This window comes from Epinephelus fuscoguttatus, linkage group LG19 (genome assembly GCF_011397635.1).
Source record: "Epinephelus fuscoguttatus linkage group LG19, E.fuscoguttatus.final_Chr_v1".
Taxonomy (NCBI): Eukaryota; Metazoa; Chordata; class Actinopteri; order Perciformes; family Serranidae; genus Epinephelus; species Epinephelus fuscoguttatus.
This window is the reverse complement of record NC_064770.1, coordinates 34614334-34639316: the sequence shown is the minus strand read 5'-3', so window position 1 is coordinate 34639316 and position 24983 is coordinate 34614334. Positions and strand designations below refer to the sequence as shown.

The following is a 24983-nucleotide window of genomic DNA, read 5'->3' as shown; positions in this document are numbered from 1 at the left end:
AAGGAAAATTAACACATTTAACTGTCTCAAAGAGGTTCCTGTTTTTAAAAAAGTAAATAAAAGCTTTGTTTCCACTGAGGGAAATATAGAAACAGGAGGTCTGCGTCGCTGTGATATGTAGTCCTTTTTTTAAAGGACCGCAGGTGACTTGCAAACATGTCAAGTTTGTAAAAAACACACTTTATTTTAAAGTGCAGGGAATTTCCGACACAGAGTTTTTATTTTGAAGGGCCGTTTCCTGCTGTAAAGTGAATGGCTCATGGACAGCTACCTGGTAGAGACAGCAAACTAGCTGAACGACATGGCCAAACGCAATTATGACACAGAGTGTACTTAACTGTGTGGACCTTGATCCAATGACTGCTGACAAATCTGGACCCTGCAGTTGGACCAGTTTGGAACCACTGGGTTAATCTACATAAAGTATAAAGTAATTAAGAGCTCCACCTTTACCAGCTGCAACATTAATAATAATGTTAACAATTAATTGTAAGCCAGTGATATGTATGATTCTCAAACTGGCCAATCTGCAGTGAGAACTTTTACTGTTGGTTCTTTAGGTATATTTTAATGCTAATAGTTTTTTACTTTAACTTAAGTAGAGTTTGAATGCAGGACTTTTACTCATTTCTCCACTGTAGTGTTGCTACCTTACATCTGTAAAAGATATAAATACTCCCCCTTCTGCATAACACATACAAGTCATAAACCGCTGAAAGCTAGCAGTAGCTGAAGGGTTACTTGTCTCTCCGTGTGATGTGTAAATGCAGCAGAATGGAGGTGGTTTCAACAAAAACCACTGAAACTGCCTTTTTGTCACAACCTGCTGCCTCTGCTACCTAAATGATAAGTATCTCTAATCTGATCCAGTCTGTACTACACAGTGAAAGCAGGTTAAGTGGACTGTTTGAAGTTGCATACAATGAGTCAAAAACGCACAATAAACTGATGACATCAGTCGGTGGTGATCTGGATAGCAGTGACTCACTGTTTGAAGTCGTGTCACTCACATGAAGCTCTGTGCAGTGAGGTACATGCTGTGGTTTCTACAGGTCTCTGTTAGCCTCAGTTTAGTAAAGCAAATTTGGGCATGACAGTTTGCATGTATCATGTGCTCAGGAGAATTCAGAGTGTTGAACACAAACTATCAGTAATCAGTAAAGTACATTTACTCAAGTACTGTACTTAAGGTACTTGTACTGTTCTTTTCTTGCCATTTCATACTTTTGCTCCACTTCATTCCAGGGGGAAATATTATAGCCTTTTTATTTTACTACATTTATCTGACAGCTTTAGTTACTAGTTACATTACATATTAAGAGTTTCGCACAAAAAGCATGAGAAAATTTATAAAACATGAGGTTTTGTTATGAATTAAACCACCCAACAGTTCATACGAGAAGTACAGCTAAAACAATTAACTGATAAATCAATTAGCTGATTGAAAGAAAAATTAATTGGTAACTATTTTTGATCATTTAGATTTTTCTGGATTGGTACTTTTATTTTCAATACTTCAAGTACATGTTCCTGATTATACTTACTTACTTCGACTATAGGAACTTTTGAACATAGGACTTTTAATTTTAATCAGTCAAGTGTGTCTGACTCCACCTCGATGGGCGGCGCTGTGTCCTTTTTAATATAGTACATATTGAAGTAGTTTAAATAAATCCTAGTTTTCCTGCCATCCATAAACTTCAAAATGTTTAGCTCCTTTAGCTGTTGGAGCATGAATTTAGTTTCCTTGTCTGTCCAGAAGTGCGTCTTCTACTTCTCGGTTGCCATGGTGTTTGTTTGTTTTTCTGGGAGTTATGGCACTGCTGCTACGCCATCTCCTTCTTCTTCCGGGTGAAAGCCTGTGAAAGAAAAAGTGGTGCATGCGCAGAACGCCGGATGGATGGATGGATGGATGGATGGATGGACTTGCAACTCGACTTAGATCTTACCACCAATGACTCGTGTCTTCACTTGGACTTGAGCCTTTATACTTGAAAATATTTGATACCTTCCCCCAAGGCCCAAAGATTAAAAGTATGTTATTTGAAAAGTGTTACACAAATCTGCTAACATCAACGCTATTCATTCCCAACAAGTCGACACTTTATTCCACAGATGATCCACTTACTGTGAACCAATCTGAAAGCATCCAGTCAAACTGAAGGAGAGAACCATGAAAAACTAATGTTTCTGAGCGCCAGTTGTAAAAATTATACCCAAGGTAATTTCACTTGCATACAAAAGCTATGCAAAGCATTGTGGGGATTTTATACCCGCTTAGTATACACACATGCGTCCTTGGAATTTCCGTTAAAAGAAGGACTCAGTCCTTGAGGAAATTTGGAAGGATCCTTAGCATCTGAACGGTCCCTCAGCAGGATCTGATGACATAGCCTCCGTGAAATTCGGCCGTTTGAGGATCCTTCCTTGACTTTGAGAAACACTCATAGAAAGAGACAAACAAGGAACCACAAGAAACAAAGGGGAGGCGGGGAAACAGCTGACACATGAGGAATGATGGAAGTAACTTAAAAAAATTGTTTTGTATAACAAATATATTCAAACAATAGCTAGAGCATTCATTCTTTTTGCAGCAGAAAACTAAGTCTTCGTTCTTCCCGTCATCACATCACCTTAGGCAAATGTGGTATTTCACTGTAATTACATTGGTATTTTACCGTAACAGCCACAGGAGATTGTTGTTTGCATTATCTTGATTAAAGGGCCAGTGTGTAAAATGGGTTGAAAACAGTGACATCAGGGGTCAAATTCTAGATTGCAGGGCTCACTCGCTCACCCCTCCTGTCAGGTAAATGACGGCGGCCTCATAGGGACAAAAAGCCTCGCGCACGAGTTTTTCAGGAGTAGGTCTATCTAGCGACGAGGTGAATGTTTATTTAGAAATTTAAACCATGTCACGATATTGTAATGAATCCCTCACAAGCAGGAGACCAGAGGAGCGTTCGGGAAAAAGGCCAGTTTATTTGAGCACTCCAGAAACTCCGGTAACACTCCAGGGGGTAAAAGACTCCGTCCCAAACTCTGAGTCTTCTAGCGTAACAGACACACTTCATACACACATACTCGTTTACCATACTGAGTGGGTACCCCCTCTCCTCTCTGCTCCACCAACCTCCAGCCCGCACACTGACTGACAGCGTAGTAACAGAGCTCAGCTGTTTATTTAGCCTAGCAATATCTCCGGACTATAGTAGCTGCAATGGACGACTTTGAACACGATTTTGAAGAGTTTCTTGTAGCGGACACAGACCCAGAGCCATACCTGTTTGAGCCGGAGCATACAGATGAGGAACTCCATGTGTTTGATGCTGAGCGGGCGAAAAGAGAGGCTGAATGCACAGAATGGGATTCAGTGCTACTGCTACCATCGTTGGGGAGATATATCACCAGGAGGAAAAGCACCGCAGAGAGTGCATCACAAGGAGTGAAGTTGCGTCTTCTTTTCCTCACAGATGATGGTTCAGGTTCATTCTCTCCTGTTGCGTGGTAAGTGTGGTCCATTCGCAAACTTTATAACTAAAAAAACCTTTCATTACTCTCTATCGACGAACTACTAACACTCTGCTGTTTCCTCCTCCTTCTTCCTTCCTTCCGCTGTCTTCGTTGGTTCGCGAACGAAGACGCGTTCTCTGGCTGGCTGGATTGTCCGCTTGGTCTGCCGTACATACATGGCGGCGCAAGATGGCGACCTCTCTTAAGCAAGGCCCTTGCTATATATATATATAAAAGCATAATTATAAGGCTACGAAAACCAAACGAATTTTATTTTATAGCGATTATACACTTGTATAAACATATTAATGGGTAGAATATTCAGATTCAGATTCAGATTTGACAATAAACCATGCCAAATATTACACACTGGCCCTTTAAATCGATTCTAAATAAAAACCATTATAGCTTGAACAGTCATTCTCCTGATGTAAAACCATGTTCGATTTCTTTTTTTTAATGACACAAGTTTAATACTTTTATCAATTCTTATGGTTTATTGGCTTACATAACCCTTTATCTTAGGTTGTACAGATAGTTAGGGATATGAGGGATTTGAAGATACTCCAAGACATGACATCACAATAAGCAAAAATACCAATGAAGGCAATGGCGGACCACTTCTATTGCAGAATTCAAAGGGTTAAAATGTTATGTTTAGAACTCAAAATCCAAAGTTAAGAAATTTGGATTTGAGTGCGAAGATTTACTTGTGACTTGCAAAACAAAGACTTGGTCCCACCTCTGGCATTTAGCTCAGAGCACCACTGTGCAACTACAACTTTACCACCTCCCAGAGCGGTTAGCATGGCTGTACACTAACAGGATATTGAGCTTAGTCAACTCTGGCCCCTTGCGTACTTACAGAAATTGTTCTTACTTTAGTGGTTGACATCTCCGCCTATATGAGTCAATAAACAGTGCAAAACAGAGATAGCTGGTTTGATGTTTTTAAATTAGCTCTGTATTAACTGCAGTATGTCGGTAAACATTACTCATTGCATCATGTTTTTCTTGTTTGTTTTTAGTGACAGGTTTTTCATCTTCACTGTGCCCTCCCTTGTTATTGTTCTCACCTTCTCTCCAGTCACCCCCCCCTCGCCTTTGTGGTTGATGGAGACTGTTTTGTTGTTGCCGTCTGAGCGCAAACATCACTATGGCCTTCTCGGCAGCTTCCAGCCTCAGACACGGCGGACTCTGACCTTTCAGCGAGAGCTGTGAGCTCTTCTTCCTTTGCGGCTTCAAACCCCCCTCGCCGTTGTCTCTCCTGTTACCTCTGCTAGCTGATGCTGACACCTAAATTGGTGCAGGAACTAGTTGGAGGGGTATGGGTGGGTGGTGCATCTGATCACTCTTTGGCCTACTGCAGACCTGAAACATACTCAGGCACCCAAACCAGGCAGCTACTGACAGCTGAGTTCAAACATGTTGTGTTGCAACAGTTGTATGGGTGAATGCTTTGTGGTTTGTAGATCTGTGTACAGCGTGGATGGGTGTTTCACAATGGCCCTTCATTGAACTTTAACTGAAATGAACACTTGTAAATAACATAAGATTGATCTTACCTATTCTGCGTGCCCTGCTTTGCTGTCTGCACACGGATTTTGGCATTTGACTACAAAGGGTTGAATGTAACTGGGTGAAAAGAGACACTTACAGATGATTGTCTGCCTCTCCATCCCTTTGTCTCCCCGCTCCATCTGCAATGACTCTATCTTACAGTTTGATAGACATCAATTTGTACAGATAGCAGCACGCATGAGTCTTATATCAGATATCGTTGCATCATGGAAGCCCTGGCATTAGGGACTTTACGGAAATTACTGGGATGATAAAAGGGGCTGAACTTTGTTTGACTTAGGGATATCGGTATCTTATCTATTTAAGAAAAGTAGATAACCACTCAGATGTCCCGATAATGCAGCCGTGTCCTACAAATTGTTGTCTGAAAGTTGTGCTTTAGGCACTGAGAGCGACAATGCGACGAGCTTAACACCCCCTAATTTCTCAACTAAACCCTAATTTCAAACTCAATATGATGATAAAACAATAATTCTTACATTGCCTAAATCACACACGTAACAAATGGGGCATTCTACTTCCAGAGCCTTCTTTATATTTGAAGTTATTACCATTGAATAAGCAATAGGAGCTTACATAAGGTTAAAACTGAGGTAGGCAGTTTCATTCGGCATCACTGGGCAAAAATCCCCAAATAAATCCCTTAAGTGATGTTGTAATTCAAGAAGACTGAGTGAAAACTAGACTCCTGCACCTCCCCTTGGCTCTGTTTTCAGGCTTCAGAAAATCTAGGCTGTAACAGGAGCGTTTGGCTAATCACAGGCCATTTCAGAGAGAAGGTGTTCTTATTGGCTGTTACTACAAATGTAGATGTGTGAAAGCTGGATTCAATGGCGGACAGCGCTGCAGAGAAAGTTACTATTCCAGCACTGGCACATCAAAGCAATCCAAAAAAGGAAGATGGTCTAATTAAAAACAGAGTCTGACAATAAACCAAACAAAACAGGTGTAAATATCGGCAAGTGTTTCAGAGATGGAGAGGAAGTGTCGCTAACAGTTTAGCCTTCTGCAAACCGAAGCCAAAGGCTCACAGCTGCAGCTTCAAGTTCATGTTTATGTAGGTTAGACGAGCGCCTCGAATCACTGTGTGTCCTCCACCACACTTCCTGCTGCTACAGACCACCTAGCCAGGAGGAGAGAGGTCAGCAGCTACAGAGACAGACCTCCAGTCCGTGGTAACAGCAACTCGAATCCAAACTCAATTCCCTGCTGGATTAGCAAACTTTCTGTTGCTGCCGTTACACAGGTTACACTGGCTGCTGCCGCTGACCATCAGCACTGGCTAAATACAAGCCATTACAGCCACCGACCGAAGGTCTATTTCCCCGAGTTGCTGCCTACTGTAGTGACAATCCAAGGAGGAAGGAAGGAACATGAAGGGACAGCGGGGCGGCGAGTCATTTGTGGTCTGACAAACAGTGAAAGTGGGGCAAGTAGGGGCTGACCCAACGTGCTGCGTGCAACGGTACAATGATATAAAATTAAATGAATCAATGTATGGGAAAAACAATAAATAAATTCTGCCATTTTTGTTCCTCTTTCAGATTTCTGCCTACTCCAGTTTTACCTACGTTGATGAAACTATTCAATCTTTTTTTTGCAGCGAATCTGGTAAAAAAAAAAAGGGTCAAATAAAATATTTTAAAAATGTCAAAGATAGATAGATAGATAGATAGATAGATAGATAGATAGGTTGATGAGCAGTGGACGAACAAACTAACAATCAGAAATCTCTTGTGGCTGCAGAACTGAAACGTTAGGTGACCTTTGAGTGAGGAGCAGGCTGCTGCTTTAACTCTCAACCTCCTTTCCTCTGCTCTTCCCCTCCAGAGTAGTACGTCTATGTGTCTGCAGTGGTTGCGGCTGTAACAGCAGCGGTTTTGATGCTGTACAACTTGTGTGTTGTGCATCTAAAGTAACCCCACGGTTCTAAATCTGGTAGCTTGAGCCACTTTAATCCTCCGAATCTTCAGTTTTAAACTAGAGTTTCTTTGACTTAAACCACTTCATAGGACAAATGTGCGAGTTTCCCTTTATATAACCCACTTTACGTTGTCATTGAAACAGGATGTGGTGTGCTTTGTATTTCTTGTTTTCAGTGCAATTATTATCTTAACGGCGTCCAGGTAGAGCTGCTGCTGCTGGTGAGCAGGAGGAGGTGCTCTGCTCTACACCCCCCCACCCCCTCCCCCCCCCCACTCCTCCTCCTCACCCGCCACCACCCGTCCTCTCACATCATCACACACAGCTTCATAAGGCTTCCTGTAAGCCCCAGTCACAGGCTGTGGTTACAAGTGGAAAATGTCACTGGGCACTTTAAAGAAGAGAGAGGGGCGAGAATGAGGAGACAGAGGGATGATTGACAGAGAAAGAGAGACAGAGGAAGATTGCACAAGAGGGTGAGACAGTGATGAGCGAGTAGAGAGATAGAAAGAAAGGAAATCTTCTTTAGTCGTCAGTGCAGCAAAGGAGGCGACAATGTGTTTCCCTTCAGGAACCCTCTGCTACCTTTACTGACCACGGCTCTTCAGGTACTTTTTAATTTTTCAACTGCTGGTAAAAATAATACAAGAATAATGTGTCTATTTATTCTACCACTTATTTTTTACAGTGTCTTTTCTGGCTGTTGCTATTTAATTTCTATTTAGATGATGTGTAAGTTTCTTTATCTGCTGTCATAGCTCGGAACAATTGGTTTTGTTTCCTCTGTACGTTATGTAATAACATAAATTACGGTGACACATCTGCACTTTCCATACAGTTACTCGTAGTCCTGCTCAGTTCAGGCTTTGATGGAAAAAACAACAGTCGATGACTCAGACTGGTGACAATGTCTGTGACAGTCTGTGACAGTAAGAAAATATTGCTCATCTTAAGGTCATATAAAGTCAATAATATATATACAAAAGACCGTTTATTCTATTTTTCATTGTTTTATCAGCAGAAATGCCTGAATGTGAAACATGAAGTCACAAAACAAAGTGTGATACTTATTAATGATCAGTATGACCAGTATGGAGCACTTACTGTCGCACACTCTTAATTTTTTATATGTCGTGCAGCAGCACAGGTGCCAGTGATCTCGGTCAAGTTTCACTTATAAGTGCGAGTTGCCGCCTTCTCAGGATGAGTATGAAGCTCAGTATGGATCTGGTGTTGTTTTCTCACTCTCAGAACCACACAGCACGCGGCTGATGATTGGCTGATGCAGTTTCAGAAATTAGTTTCTATGCATTAAAGAAAAAAAAAATCATGTAGAGGTAGAAACTTCTTCTTGATCCACCCCAGGTACGATGTGGTCATGATAACCACCACTTAGATATACTGCAAGTGCTGCGGTTGGGTTAAACATGTATGCACCCCTTTTTGTTTTTTAAAGGGTAAGTTCCGTGTTTTCCAACCTGGGCTCTATTTCCCATGTTGTTGTGTCTAAGTTACAAACTAAAAAACGTTTTTGAAAACTGGTCCAGCCGCAGTTGGCAGCGGTGAAACCACTCGTTAATTTACATATACTAAAAGTGTTTGTTTTTGCCACTGACAGGCTCAGATTGTTATTTAAGTGTCTGACACCATTATGGAAAGGATCCCTACAGAGACAAACTTTTGTTTTTAGCATTATCGCCTCACACCAAAAGGGATGCTGGTTCGAACCCCAGGGTGGGGGAGCCCTTCTGTGCAGACTTTGCATGTTCTCTTCGTGTCAGCGTGGCTTTTCTCCATGTTTACTTCCATAGGGACAAGTACGTAGCACGCATAAATGCTACACACCACAGCATTTATAGCCTAAGCCGATTTGCAATGCCGGTCCCTCACTGGGTCTTAAGATACAAAAGACTCAGCAACAGAAACACAAGTAACAGCGCAAAGAATAAACAACAATAAAACATATAGACAGAACAAACTACAATTATCATGACTGCATAACTGATTCCTCTTCAAAAACTGTTTCAGTTTGAGTTTAAAGTTATCGAAATCAGGATCCAGTTTGAGTTCTTTAGGTAAAGAATGGGAACTGCCCACTGGTCCAACATCCCATTAGTCCGACCATATTAAACCCATTGTTCCGAAGTCCGTTCCGAAATCATCATGATGCCCTGTGGTTAAGGTCTGGTTAGGTTTAGGCACAAAAACCACTTAAAATGAAAAAGAAAGTGACAAACACATAAGCTGTGAGCCTGCTCCGCCTCAAGCCTTTCCCAACTGACCCAGAGCCGGTCACGGCGCACCATCAAGGTAGAAATACGCCCGCCGGGAGCTGTTCAGCACCGCAGACCGTCTGACTAATGGGATGTCGGACCAATGGGCTGTTGGACCAATGACATGGACCCGTAAAGAATTCCATGGACAGAAAAACTGGTGACTCTAAATTGTCCGTAGGTGTGAATGTGAGTGTGAATGGTTGTCTGTCTCTATGTGTCAGCCCTGTGATAGTCTGGCGACCTGTCCAGGGTGAACCCCACCTCTCCCCCAACTGACATTACTCTTTCTCATCCAAATCCACTGACTAGCTCTGGCTGCTTCATCTGACATTTCCTTCACTGTCTTCCTCAAACTCTGTCCCCGCACTCCTAGTTCCCCCAGGAGCGAGACAGCTGATCTTGCTATGAATCCCCTACACCCCACTTCCACTGGACAAATCCCAGTTTTCCATCCTCGCTGCTCAGCTTCTGCTCCTAAGTCTGCATACCTAAGCTTTTTTCTTTCATAAGCTTCTTCCACTTTGTCTTCCCAAGGAACTGTCAGCTCAATGAAATAAACTATCCATTGACGCACTGACCACAACACAATAGACAGTGGGGTGGCCAGCAGCAAATTCCTGTCTCATTTGTGGACCAGATTCCATGTGAATAAACAGTAATTTCAGCATGCATAGAGCCAACATATCTTAACATCTAAGTGGGTGAGTTAAGGGTTTATTTGAACTGAACTAGAGTTGCTGGTTGTTGGAACAGTGGCAAGAGTAATCCAGACAGCTTTTGTTAGTTTTGTTTTGTGTTTGTCGACTTTGAATGAAGAATGTTTTAAAGATAAAGTTACTGTTTATCTAAATGGAGTCTGGTGGGTTTGACGAAAGCGATTTCAGGGCTGTTTCTGGTTAAACAAAAAGGATCTTACATTTTAACAAAAAGGTCTATCTCTGTCGGGATCTTTTCCACAATGTTGTCACACACTTATAATGATAATCTGAGCCTGTCAGTGGCAAAAACAAACACTTTTAGTTTATGTAAACTGTCTGTGCGAACATGCCCTGAATGGTTATATCGCAGCTTGTTTTGCTGCTGCCATCTGCAGCGCTCTCACTTCATTCTAGACCAGTTTCAAAAATTGTTGTTCCTATTAGTCATTGAGACACAAAATAAATGATGACTCAGAATCTCATTTTAATTTACGGTATGTGCTGACCCTCTCTGTTCACAGTCATACTGCGATCATGGCCACGGAGATCCTGGTGTCCTTATACGTCCTGGTGGGTCTGTTCTCAGTGCATGCAGCCCACTCTCACAAAGGCTCGCAAGGTATAACTGAGTACGGCTGTAACTGTAATAGCCTCTGTGTTACTGTCCTTTAGGCACAGGGGATAGAAAATAATAACTCTTTAACTGAGCTTTTTTATTTCGTCTTCCTGCTGAATTTGTAATTTTTGAAGCATAGTGAAACAGCAAGCTCTCTTTCCTGCATTACAGTATATTGAGTAAAACATTTTAAAGCTAAAACTCCCTCAGGGGAATTTCACTGATTATTCTGTAACCTTGCAACTGCAACTCAAGTACGTATCACAGCTTTATCTGAATGCCCCTACAAGTCCAGTGACACTGATAAAGAGACACCATGCTAATCTCTCTCTTCTTGTTATGTCTCTGTGACTCAAGGACTCTCCTGTGTGAACGACTTTGTCAACAATGTCAGCTGTACGTGGGACGGCGCTCCCCTGGCTCCTGGTGTGGACTGCTGGATCATCGGTGTGAAGACAACCTGGATCTTAAAGAACTACATGAGATATCCCGGAACAATTATGTAAGATGTTAGAGATAAACTGTTTGTTTCCATATTTTGAGCTCTGTCTGGTGGTCAAATCTGCAGCAGTTAATGGTGATTTTTGTCCTTTTTTTTTTTTTTTTAATTAGTCGAAGCTGCAAGATGAAACGACACAGAAAATCTCCCCCAGGCTGCAGTTTTGTCTTTGAAAATGAAGTAAGTCACGTACATATCATTCATAAGAACATGCACATGTCACATTTTATCACCGATCATTGATTTCTGAATTTCTAGATCAGCTATCGTGTAAAAAATGATGTCATGAAATACAGAATAAATTCATACAGTCTTGCTCCAAAGCTAAACGCTTGTTGAGAACTGTTTAATTGATGATATTATGGGTCCCTGTAGGAATTCAACTCTTTCAAAGACATGCCGTACATCAGCATGGAGTGTAACGGCACGTTGGTGGAGAACCTCACAAACTATTCTCCATACAAACACAGTGAGTGGCTTTTACTTCCTCAGTAAGTTGTTTGAGTTGCCTCTGAAAAGTTATACACAAATCTGGACATTTGATATAATTTCTTATTTGTTAAAAAAAATGCATGAGGGTAATATGTTTAGGTCATCTGAAACACAATTTTGCATAAATAAATAAATAGTGTAGCTTCTGTTTGGTTTTCAAAAAAGTGTCACCCAGAAATAGTTGGTCAGGCTATTTAAAATTCATTAATTCATTGCACACTTTCTGCATATGTCTGTGTGTGTCTGTGTGTGCATACAGTCAAAATGCATCCTCCAGGCGTCCCCAATGTCAGCATCACGGCCAATGAGACGAGGATATCGTGGACTCCAGGCAGTCCTCGCTCTCACTTCATCACATCCTTTGACTTCCAAGTTCAGATCACGGAGAAAAACAAGACATGGAATGTGAGTGTCGCTGCACATGCATGCACAAATTGGCTTTTTATAAAAATACAACTCATATTTACTCCACTATTTTTCTTTTTATAACAATGCTATATGAGCCCTATCTGTAAATACCCAGTGGAAAGTGATGCACAGCAAAGCACAACTTTTAATGTCAGTTTCAGTCTGACGCAGTTGTCATTTTCACAGCTAGCGCCCACGTTGTGTAAGTACTAACACCCATCTGGGTGCCCATGGGTGAATAGAAAATGTGGTGTGGTCAGGTGCATTGTTGGTGCATTGCTATTTTGAGGCAGCAGGAAGTGATTGCACCACTGACCAATAAAAACATGATCTAAAGACACAGTAGCGCAGTGTTTTCCTGCTATGGGCGCATTATTCAGAAAGCAATATGTACCTACACTGGTGGGTTCACAGTGCTCATACACTCTGCTTGTTACACACACAGGAATGGGAGGATGGGTAACATAATACATCATTAACAATGAAAATATTAATTAGGCTACATTCTGTAAAATGTGGACATAGCAGAGAGCAGAGCTGCAGAGCTGCTGTCTGACTCCTCATTAAGAGAAAGTTGGACACACCCTAAATGCACCATGAACATGTGCTATAGATAATTTAAATAGAGCCCTGAGAGTCTACAGCCATGCCAGCAGCTCTGTGAGACTGTCATCAGGCACACAGGTGCTGTGAGCTAAATGCTAACATCACCATGCTAACACAATCACAGTGACAGTGCTAACATGCTTTTGCTTAGCAGGCATACTGTTTACCATGTTCACCAGCAGCGGGATTTAAACTTGTGTGGCAGACCCTACACACGTAGCCTACGCACACTGTTGTGAGCATTTATACTTGTGCGGTGGTGTGTTTGTGTCACTCTGCAGTTACACCTCCAAAACACTAGTCGGCGGTGGACACACATTTTCCCCACAAATACAACATGCTAACGTTATTAGCACAAGCCTATGGCATTTTACATTTTACAAAGTAGCCTAGCGGCTAGTGGACTTTTCCTCTTTTCATATAAAAATGGGGACAAGGGACAACAGCAACATTTAACAAAGGTAACGTTACAAAATTAGACTCTATTACAACTCACAAGATTCACTGACAAAACAGCTACCTCATACTAAACACGTTTTCAAAACAAATACAACATGCTAACGCTATTAGCACAAGCCTATGGCATTTTACATCATATAAACTAGCCTAGTGACAAGCGGAGATTTCCTCTGCTCACATGAAGCCAGGATAAATCACACCACATAAAATGCTATTTTTGTGGAGGCTTTATTGTCTTAATCATTTATAGTTTCTTATCTGTTAATTAAAGTAAATAAAAGCTTTGTTTCCACTGAGGGAAATGGTTTCAGCGTCAATTCAATGCAGAAGTATAAATTCTTCTTTAATTAGCAAGCTGCTAGCATGGCTAAAACTATGATAAATTCCCCACACTAGATTTTAAGGTGAAAATATAGTTGCAGAAATTTTCCTCGTGATTATCTGACCACCATTTTTTGTCACCATTTGCGCAAATTTGTGTCTTCTTTTTAATCAATAGCCAGATTGTTATTACTCATTTTAAAAGTGTGATATCATGTATCGCTAACATCAGCTCCTCATAGCCTTTTAGTTTTGCTGTCACTTCCCCTTTTCACTGAAGTTTGATCTTAATGTTGCATGCTTATATTTATGTTGCCTCAATGCCTGGTTTCACACGTACGTCATACAAATGCAAATGAAGCAGAGCTGTTGCCACTCATTATTTAAATCACCTTGACCATTTTGTTTGTGGTTGTTAAGATCCACCCTGACTTAGACATATTGCCGGATTATTATCTGTTATCAGGATGCCAACATTCAGCCCACACAAGAACAAGAGCTAAGGATACCTGCTGGGCGATTTAAGGGGCACTGCCACGTCAGAGTGAGAGTCAAACCCATTTCACAGCCGCACAAAAGCCACTGGAGCAACTGGAGTCCGACAGCATCCTGGGTGGAAGCAACAGATGTGGTGGTGACATCACAGGGTGAAGGTAACAACACCGTGCATTACAGCAACAGCTCACAGGTTTACAGTTCTCATGTTAACGAGGAAATAGAGTGCTTTCTGGGGTTCCAAAATGATCCTAGTCAGTCTGAGAGGGAACATGCATTTTCTCTGTTTCAGATTGGCTTCTGGGTCAGTCATCACAGATAATGCGAGGAGTGATTTTCAGCTTGGGTCTCATCATCATAACACTGGTCCTTTACAAGAGTTGTGCAAACAGGGGGTGAGTATGATGTCAATTTGTGTGTGTTCATTTGTGTGTGTTATCAGATAGTATGTCTAATCTAATGGCTCCTTTTTGCCGTTTCAGGCTCCTCAAAGGAAAGCCAGTACCAAACCCCTCGAAATACTTCCGCACTCTCCACTCTGACCACGGAGGGAATCTAAAGGTAAAAATAAATGTTCTCACATTTTTACCACTCTGTACTCTGTGGCCCCTGCAGTAAGGCAATGTTTGCTGCTTCGCTATTATAGCTGGGCCGGCCCTCTCATGCACTGACTACTACAATAACATTAAAATTACTTTTAATTTTAACAGATATATCTACCACAGTCCCACCTTGCGTATAACAGTTATGGTTTTGATAGTGATATATACACCTTTTAAATCAGGCTGTGGTGGTTTTAATCCAGGGCAGGCTGTTAAGGCCCAGACACACCAAACCAAAATCAAAGAACTAGTGGCAACAAAAGCCGAATGCTGCGTCGTGTCACATGAACACACCGCAAAGACTACAGCCAACAGCCAACCAGCATGTTTGATCTGTGCCTGAAACTCTCCACACCAGCAGACAGCAGAAATCTGGAATCTTCAGGGAAAAAAGGGAAACCGGAGGGCGACCTCTTGCTCACCTGGTAGAGTGTTTGTCCTTGCAGCCGCCCAGGTTCGATTCCAAGCTGTGGCCCTTCCCTGTCATTCTTGAGCTGTCATCCCCCAAAACAAAAAACTTAAAAGACAAAACAAAAGGGGGTAAACTGGAACATCATCGTGACACCAATTAACACATTAACAGCACAATCTGGGGCGACTGGTGGCTTAATGGGTAGAGCAGGTGTCCCATATATGAAAGCAATGTCCTTGCCTCAGCAGCCGCAGGTTCAATTCCAGCCTTCTGTTTCTCTTCTTGTGCTCTAAGCTGAACTGCCAGTCAGAGTGATTTGATTCTTGATGGCCTCTGTCATCACTGTCACTGATTCGGCATGCTAAATTGGCTGAAAAAACCCGACAAGGGCCAACAGTGCAGGACACACTGCAAAGACTAGTGTGACAGACGCTCACTGACAGCCCAAAACTGACAGGCGGACAACAGTCAGCTTGGTGTGTCAGGGCCTTTAGATTAGCGCTAATAAATATGGTGCTTTGACTGCTGTCCTTGGTGCTGATGACAGGCTGGTTTGCAGGATGGGAGCTGCATTTGGAGCCTCTCAGTGGTGACACAGCAATATTGTCTGCTTTACAACAGTCTGGAGCGGTTGTGTAGAGATAGGAGGTAGTTCAACGCTTGGGCAGTGACTTGTGGCGTCAGAAACCAACGAGAAAGGCGTCCTTTAACGTCAGCATGTTACACAGCTGGTTGTCATTGTAGTTTAGCGTCAGGGGAAACGCAGCAGGGCAAGAACGAATGCCGACTTTCACCTGAGAGAGCGGTGTTCGCATCCTGTAAGATTCTAAAGCCAAACCCTGGCCTTTTTTCCTAAACCTAACCATGTGTGTTTGTTGCTGAAGGAAAAAAAACCTCAATTTGCAGTGTTGTACAGACGTAGTGCTTTTATTTTGAAAGAGACTATATGCAAACGTTAAATTTCCTGTGAAAACGGAAGCGTATTTTGAAAGAAGACAATGCATGTCACAGTCAGAACTTGACATGGCAAACAACCAACACACCCAGGGTATCTTACATGTTGTGTGTGGACATGGAAAGTCCATGACCGAACGTCAATATATGACGAGGTCAGAGTGAGAATGTGCTGGTTTATATCCTGTTATGGTGACATTAGCGCCACACAGGCAGGCTTAGTAAAGTTTCCTTCGTCTAAATGAAAAAAATGCAATTGATGATACCAGTAAAATCCAATTAGTTCCCATCCCCAGTTGTGTGTGTCCGAACATGCGCTTGTGCTCAGGAAGCGGTGAGGGGCCAAGAAAATATATCTGCACCAAGGCCAATCACCATTATGTTCTGCCGCTGACGCAGAGTCTATGCTTCTTTGGTTGAATGGCCTCTTTGCATATTTTCAGTTAACAGTTTTGGTTCAGGTTCATAAGAAGTAAAAGTATGTCGCTCCCCGCTCACTGCTGACTGCCAGGAAAACGGACTGCGTTTCAGCCACAGCCCAGATCAGTAGAATCAGTTTTAAACCACAAAAAAACACACATCTTTGTGTGGTTTGTTTGCTGCTTCTGTTCAAACTAACATGTACCAACCAACATCAACACTCACACAGAGCCCTCTCTGAGAAAATCAGAAATAAACATTCACACACAAACGCTCAGGACAATCACGACTTCAAATTTCTTAGGTTATATTTTCTCTGCTAAATCTCTGTTTCTGTTTCCCCAGAAATGGCTGAATCCTCTGTCAGCCTCTGAGTCGTTCTTCACGGCTCAGCCACATGACCGCATCTCGCCAGTTGAGGTGTGTGACAGCTGGGATGTGGCCCCCTCCACCTCTCCCTCCTCTGGCTCCACCAGCGCCCTGCTCCACTTCAGCAGCTACCCCTCAGCTGGCTCGAACACCAGCAGGGTTGTTGACAATTCCCCCTCCTCCTCCTCCTCCTCATCCTGCTTCTCTAACATGGGCTACTTCATGTCAAGCTCCTCCGGCGGTTCAGCTCGAACTGACCCCAACCCTGTCTACTTCACCTATAAGGATGATTTCCACAACCTGCACAACAGCCTACACCTCTCCCTCTGCCCTTCCTTCGACATCTCACCAATGTATGAGAGCTTGAAGAGGGAGCCACAGAGCCCAGACTCTGGTTTTGGCATCGAACAGGAAAATGAAGAGGACAAGGATGACAAAAGGGTCGTGGATGTAGAGGGGAAAGAGGTTTCAAATGATCACCAGAGCCCTCCTCTTCTCATCCTCCCTGTCCATTTTCCCTCCCATGTGTGCCCTCCCGCCTCTGCTCCACCTCCTCCCAACACTCCCAGTCTAAGTCAGGTATACTGTGAAAGCCAGCAAGTAGATGAACCTGTGGCAACTGCTGGTGGTAGCTACACAGCCTGGCCTATGGCTGGTGCCATGTGCAGGTCTTCCTCCATGCCTGTGGAGACAGGTAAAACAGGGTATCTAACCCTGAAAGAGCTGCAGACAACATTCAGCAATAAATCCATCTGAAAACTTGTCATGAATGTAGAAGAATCCCTGTGTGATGGTTGTAAATTGTTTACATCACAAACCTGACTGATTGTTGTTTCTAATATGATTGTGGAGTTGAACATATCTGACAGAATATTTGGCGTGTTCTTGTGCAGTTTTGACAAAGACAAATGACCCTCTCCAAAGTCCCGCCCCCCCTTAGTTACTGTTGCTAGATCGGACAAGCTTGACAAAAAGAAACATGGCGACACTGGTTCTGTTTGGCTGCAAAGTGTAAGTGTTTCATGGCATCAGGCAATATAGAAGCAGACAGATAGGAATGCAGTATATAGTGGAAGGATGTGTTGATATTGAACAAGGCACAATGGTGCACAGTCTTCGATGAAAAAGACAGAAGTTGAGACCGAGGATGGCAAGACTGAGTCACTGACACTGCCGGATCAATGTCCCCTTTCCCCCTTCTGGAGATCAGTAAAGCACTCTGTTTATTTATTACTGAATATAGATCATGGTGACCTAAAGTCTCTATTTGCTGCAGAAAGTTACGCTACTTTGGGGCAGCGCGTAGCGTTAAGGCCGTGACACACCAAGCCGACAGTCAGCCGTCGACCAAGGTCGGGCCGTCGGTGAGCGTCTGTTAGCCTACTTTTTGCTCTGTGTCCTGCACCGTCAGCACTTCGGCGGCAGCAGCGGCTTTTTGGCCGATTGAGCATGTTGAATTGGCAGCGGAGCTCGTCGGTGAGAGAGACCACTCTGATTGGCTGTTCAGGTTTTTTTTCATCGTCCCTGTAGCGAGTGAATCTGCCTGTAATGAAACCGGGGCTAACAGGTGCTTCCTCCTCAGGCTCCACTTCACTCAGCTGCCTGACAGACCGACTGCCTTTAACCTGAATAACAAACCGGAGCTAGCTGGGAGCGGCTAGCGGAGCATTAGCTGCAGCATGACCGGAGGGAAGCACAGCCAGTTAGCCTCCGCTAGTCTCTGAGCTAGCCCCAGCTCTCCGTTTGGATCCAACCGGTGCACCGAGCCCTGGTTTGTTATTCAGGTTAAAGTGGGAAGAAGCAGCGGGTTTATCGGGCAGCTGAGTGAAGCGGAGCCTGCGGAGGAAACACCGGGACCGTCTGGATGTAATAGTCCGTGGAGGTGCTGCGGTGCTCGGCTGCACAGACAGGAAACCCCTCGGCTGACAGGATGTACCACTCTGTCACTCGGCCCTCTCTCACGCAGGCGCAGAACCTACGTGCCACTTGGCCGTCGGATGTAGTCCGTGTAGTGTGTTCAAATGCAACTGACACAGGGCAACGTGAGGCGACGTGAGGTGACGTTGACGACGCAACAGTTGGCTTTCGTTGCCGCTGGTTCTTTGATGTCGGTTTGGTGTGTCCACACCTTTACAGAGATGATATAAACAAAGGAACATGAGCCTTGATCTTTTCTTGCTGGTGACAAATCATGTCATCTTAGGGTGCTTTCACACCTGCGAAACTCAAGTTCGTTTGCCCCCCAAGTGTGGTTCGTTTGGGCAGGTGTGAACACAGCAATCGCACTCAGGTGAAAACAACCAGACTGAGACCTTCTTGAAGAGGTGGTCCGGTTGGATCATTTTCCGTTGTTTTGGTGCGCATCTGAGTGTGATGGCTGTGCTCTCACCTGCCCAAATGATCCGCATGTAGGTGGCAAACAAACTTGAGTTTGAACTCTGAACTCTGGTGTGGTTCGTTTGTGGTGAGAACATGTTCGACCTCAATTCGAACCAACTGCGGTTGTGTAGGGAAAAAAGTTGATATATCATAATCGGTTATTGGTCAGCTGAGTTGTTACGTATCAGCATATCGGATATTGATAAAAAATCCAATATCATGCACCTTCACTTAGGATGCAACTAATCAATGTAATGTGTCTATGAAGTTTGTGACAGTCCCCAGCCACATCTGTTAACCATCTTGAACATTTGGCTTTCCTTTAAACATAGAAAAGCCCAGCACAGAGCATATTAAGGGAAATGTTGACTGAGGTTCTGCCGGGTTCCAAACTTGCTCAACAGAGCAAAAAGGGGCGGGACTTAGGAATGGTCAACTGTGTTTTTACAAATTCCATGATTTTTATGTTTTAAACCTGCATTTATTTTTAAATCATTTTAGGTCAAAACTCTCACATAAAGTTATTCTGTTAACTACAAGTGTTGCTGGAGTTTTCACCTCTTTAACTCCTTTCCCTTCTCCATGCACCTTGGACGTAGGTGCAGTTGTGCCAAAAAAACCCCACCCTGCTTCTGCTTGATTCAAGTTTTGGTCACTTGGAAGACAAAACAATCCGAGAATGTATAACTGACATATTGTAACTGTATTAAGTGTTTTCTGGGAACGTCTTAGCACACAGTTGCTTGTTTACACAGCGAACTGACATTGAGCTATGTTAGCATTTACTCTGAGTCATGTCTCTGGCCACTTGATTGTAAATCTAATATTCCTTCTCTTCTTTTTGCTCTGTTTTGGTCTCCACCAGCTACTGGCTCCTTAACTGCTAAATGCTCCACTGTGTGCAGTTTTTTGCTAAAAACTGCTGCTGGAAACAAGATTAATGAGTGCGGTGAGACTGAGCCAAAACAGTGAAGTAAACGGAAAACAATGCACGAAACTCGCTAAAATGTTCCATCGAAGTGAGGGGAACTGGGTCGGGTGATTATTCTGTACTGGTATGTCTCTGTTAGAAACCCCTTTCACATTACACAGTCATTTTATTAATAACTGATATAAATATTTAACTGGAGCAGCTTTGAAATGAAGTTTTTTATGCTGTATTTGTTGCTATAATGACTCCAAATTAACATTAGATTGACTGTGCTGACTAATAACAATAACTGAACAGGAATCTGTGCTCATGAGATTGTGTAAGATATAAGTACATGTGAGAACGGAGTTTAAAGGGAAAGTCTGACACACACTGGAAATAATTATTTGGTCCATTTTGTCATGTGTACATATTTCAATTACATATTAAATTTACATCCACGAGTCAAGTAATTCTAACACAAATGGAAAAAGTGCCATTTATGTAATTAAATCTATTAAAACTGAGATGAATAGACTGAGAATTTGTGTAACCAAAGCTCATACAATTTAGTTAATTTACTTTAGTAAAATTTGTGTAATTACTGTCAATAAATTCTATGTATCTCCAATATATTGACAGTAATTACCTAACCTTTAATAAATTCAACATATTTCAAATACACAGAATGTATTTACAATTATTATGTAAACTTTATTAAAGTAAATTAGCTAAATTCTTTGAGCTATAGTTACATAGATTCTTACAGTGTAATCATCTCAGTTTCATTTTATTTAATTACATAAAATGTATTTTTGGTTTATGTCAGGAATCCTTATCTCAACTGGATGGATATTTTATATGCGATTAAAATACGTAAACCTGACAATAGACTAACACCTCGTTTCCACTTACGTATGTGTACGGAGACAAGGCAACCAGAAGCCCATTCATTCCTACTCCTCCCCTTCGTAATATTTCAGTCTGGACTTTTGCCTCAAGTATGTTAAAAAACTGAGCTTTTGCGGTGGATTTCGGAGAAACCATATGACAGCGTGCTAGCTTAGCTAACAAGCTGCTAACTGGCTAACAGACTATTTTCATATTCAGTTGCCTGTGTTGATTGTCAAATGAGTTTGTTTGATAAAAAATGACTTGTTTATCTATTCTATTATCTATATCTATTTTTATTTTTATCATAATCGCAGCAGTGTTAAATAACAACCTGACTTTGAGCCAAATGGCGAGTGAAAACTGACCAGTTGTGTAAACTGTTTGTAGACTGGGACCGCTGGGTCTATATGTAGCAGATACGTGTGTGTAGGGTGGTGTACGATACCTCACTGTTGAATGTGTACAATACTGCTGAACTCCTACTTAAACCATCTTTTTGTTTGTTTGTTTCAATTAGCTATACTGCATTAGTATTAAAATACTATAAACTGCCAAGTGATGCATGAAGTAGACGTTACTCTAGGCTAAATGCTGCTGTCAGTTATTAACGACACTCTTTTTATTAAAAAAAAAACCACAGGCAAAAAAATCCAGTAGTTCTGTAGCCTACTTTGCTTTTCATTACTTTAACCTAAATCTTACAGACATACTACTGATATCATTTAAAAAAATCATTCCTACAGGCAGATATGGAATTTCGAAAAGCAGTAAAACGTGATTTGATTTTGTAAAAAGTACTAAATACATTTAATAAAGAACATATGAGCATTGCTTCAGAGAAGACTTTGGAGACATTGTTTGTAATCGCTCACATGACCCAACCTGGTGTTTAAGTGTCTGAAACTGACGCATTTGTGCATTAAATTCATTGATTGTGGTCTGATCTGAATGTCAAGAAAGGCACTGATGTTTTTATTGGTCAGTCTCATTTGTTTGTTCATCTTTATCACTGATTTCATCCTGATAAAGGTGAGACACCCCAGCTGAAAATATCAACACTGGTCAAGTTTGAGATTTTGGGCTATATTGCTTCCATAACATGTTTTCTTTAAGACTGGTGGAAGTTCAGAAGTTTTAGTTCAGATATCTGTTCTGGAAATGTATGCCAAAAATGTGCATTTCATGAGATAATGCTTCATATGCATATTCAAATATCAGTAAAGTTGTAATACAATAAATAATTGTCTTGATTTAAGCAATCAACTTGGGAAGTTTCATGGTGATATCTTGGCTACTAGTTACATTTTTTAGCCCATACACCGTTAATGGAATACATATTTTAAAGGCTGTTCGAAGGTCAAAATGAGTTTCTCCTCATACTCTGAGCCAGAAATCTCTTCTTCAATAGCACTTAAACACATCAGACTGTCCAGTTTTATTCCTGTCTATATCCAAAAGCTTTTTACAGAGGGGTTAGTTCATATATCATTCATAGCCTGATTTATTTCACTTTTTTCCCCCACCTAAAAACATGGCAAAAATGGATTTTTATGCTGTATTTTCTGATTAATGGAGTGATCAGAAGGGATATCCAAACTCTGTAAAAACCTCTCAAATGTAATGTAAAATAAACAGGAATTTTGAACCCGGCTTCATCCAGTGTTCAGATTTTTGTTCTGGAACTTCATGCAAATTAGTGCATCTCTAGCTAACGTTAGCTAAAGTTAGCCTAACGTTAGCTCCTAGCTGCGTTGTTCATCATGTCACCTTGTTTGCTGGGAGTTCATTAGCCTATTTTGTTCTAGTTTTGTACTTTGGTGATGGTACATCATTGTTAGCTGTTGTCCAAAGGGCTCTAGTTAAGCTAACGTTAACTTCTGGAGCTTAGCTTCATTAACTTATCTGTAATGGCAGAGATAACAAAGGTTGGCAAACGTTATGCTGAATGATTCAGTGTAAATACTGTAGCACCAAACTAACGGAGAGACACTCTTGGTAAGAATGGTAAAAAGTAGGGATGGGTCACAATTTTCGAATTTTCGAATAGTCGTTTTATTTTGAAAAATTGATTTTTTAATGCCACTATTACTATTCACTGTCTTATTTCCCCCCTTTATTTGACATGCAATTCAGCTCCTAACTGCACGAGGGCAGTATAGGATTGCTACAATGGTGTGAGATGGGCTACCAGCTAGTTTGATGCTCTTCTACAAACAGGAGAAACATGCAGAGACTACTACAGTCATCAAAAAGTTCCGTGTGGAACAACTTCGACAAAATAAACGAAAATGAGGTGCAGTGCAAACTCTGTGAGGCAAAGCTTGCGTATCACATGTCTACAACAAGTATGCACAGTCATTTGAGAGCGAGGCACGGCGAGGGACCGTACGGCCGGGCTCACCGCTACACGTGTTTCTAGTGGGACTATGTTTACGAGCACAAGAGTTCAGCGAGTCACCGAAGGACCGCCCTGCAGATTTACTATTGGTTCTGCAACATAGGGAGTTTTTTTAAACTCTGAAATTGTATCCGCCCATCTAAACACAAAATCAGGGAGAAAGTCATCAGTCTTTAGTTAAGCAAAGCGTCTAAAGACTGACTTGTGAGTCTAGTAAGCAATCAACTTGGGAAGTTCACTGTGATATATAGGCTACTAGTTAAAACATGTTTTCCTAGTCACCTGAAGTGCCTTATTTTTTGTCTAAAAATGTATGGAATATTGCAATACATATCTTTGACAGTCATTTTCTCAAATAAAAATTAAATGATAGCATCAATACTCAATTAGTTTAGTTTAATTAGTCATACTCAGAAGCAGAAATCTCTGAAGTAGCACTTACATAAACCAAACTTTGCAGTTTTAGTCCTGTTCTGAAGGTTTTTACAGAGGGGTTTGTTCATATATCTTTCACAGACTGATTCATAAAACATTTTATTCCTAAAAACATGTCAAAAATAGATTTTCTTGTGGAAACCTCCGTAAAAACCTTTGACTCTAATTTGTCATCAAAATTAAACAGAAATTTTAAACCTGGCTTTGTCCAGTGTTCAGATATTTGTTCTGGAAATCCATGCAAAGTTGTAAAATTTCAGAAAACTTGTGATTCAAAAAATGACTGCCTTGGGGAGTTTCATGGTGATACCTTGGCTATTAGTTAAAAAACATTTGGTGTCTTATTTTTTGTCAAATAATTACTTTCACAGGGCGTCGGTGGCTTAGTGGTAGAGCAGACGCCCCATGTACAAGGCTGTTGCCGCAGCGACCTGGGTTCGACTCCAACCTGTGGTCCTTTGCAGCATGTCACTCCCTCTCTCTCCCCCTTTCACACTTGTCTGCCCTATCAAATAAAGGCTAAAAATGCCCCAAAAAATATTTAAAAAAAAAAAAAAAGAATTACTTTCACAATACTTATCTTTGAAAGACGTTTCCTCATAATGAGTTTTTTCCCATACTCTGAGCCTGAAATCTCCTCTTCAGTAGCACTTACATACGCCAAATTTTGCAGCTTTAGTCCCATTCTGAAGGTTTTTACAAAGGAGTTTGGTCATAACTCATTAATAGCCTGATTTATAAAACATTTTATTCCTAAAAACATGGCAAAAATACATTTTATGGCTGTTGAGAGTATTTTCTGATTTATTGAGTGATCAAAAGAGATATCAAAATGTATGTCTGTAAAAAAAACCTTTGACTCTGAGATGATTAAACAAGATTTTTGAATCTGGCGTTATCCAGTGTTCAGATTTGTGTTCTAGAAATTCCTGCAAATTAGTGCAAATGTTTTATTAGATATTGAAAAACTTGTAATACAAAAAAATAATTGTCTTAATGGAAGTAATTAACTTGGAAAGTTTCCCGGTGATATCTATTAGTTTAAAGTTTTATCCTGTTCATCTGTGGTGTCTTCCCTTAACAGATCAATTCAATACCTCATTAATCATCACTGATAATCAATCCCAAACAGAAGTTTACTGTGCACAATAAAGGATTGTGTTGGTGTGTATAGGTGTTAGTTTCATATCAATTAGATTGCTATTTGTAGATTGATGTAAATGATTGAGGTCAGTGGTAAATGCTGCTGCTCTCGTCTCTACACATGCAGTATATTTCCGTTGCACTCAGTGACATCTGCGCAGAGACCAAACAAAATAAAAC

General features: G+C 41.5%; 1 protein-coding gene across 1 annotated transcript; it reads left to right on the top strand.

Moving 5' to 3' along the window:
• The first annotated feature begins 7380 nt into the window (after nucleotides 1–7380).
• On the top strand, nucleotides 7381–24466 carry il2rb (interleukin 2 receptor, beta). The gene is made up of 10 exons (XM_049560734.1): nucleotides 7381–7625; nucleotides 10513–10610; nucleotides 10965–11109; nucleotides 11220–11286; nucleotides 11482–11575; nucleotides 11858–12003; nucleotides 13859–14045; nucleotides 14180–14282; nucleotides 14370–14448; nucleotides 16621–24466. The coding sequence occupies exons 2-10, from the start codon at nucleotides 10526–10528 to the stop codon at nucleotides 17398–17400; spliced, it is 1686 nt and encodes a 561-aa protein (XP_049416691.1). The 5' UTR covers nucleotides 7381–7625; nucleotides 10513–10525; the 3' UTR covers nucleotides 17401–24466.
• The last annotated feature ends 517 nt before the right edge of the window (nucleotides 24467–24983 follow it).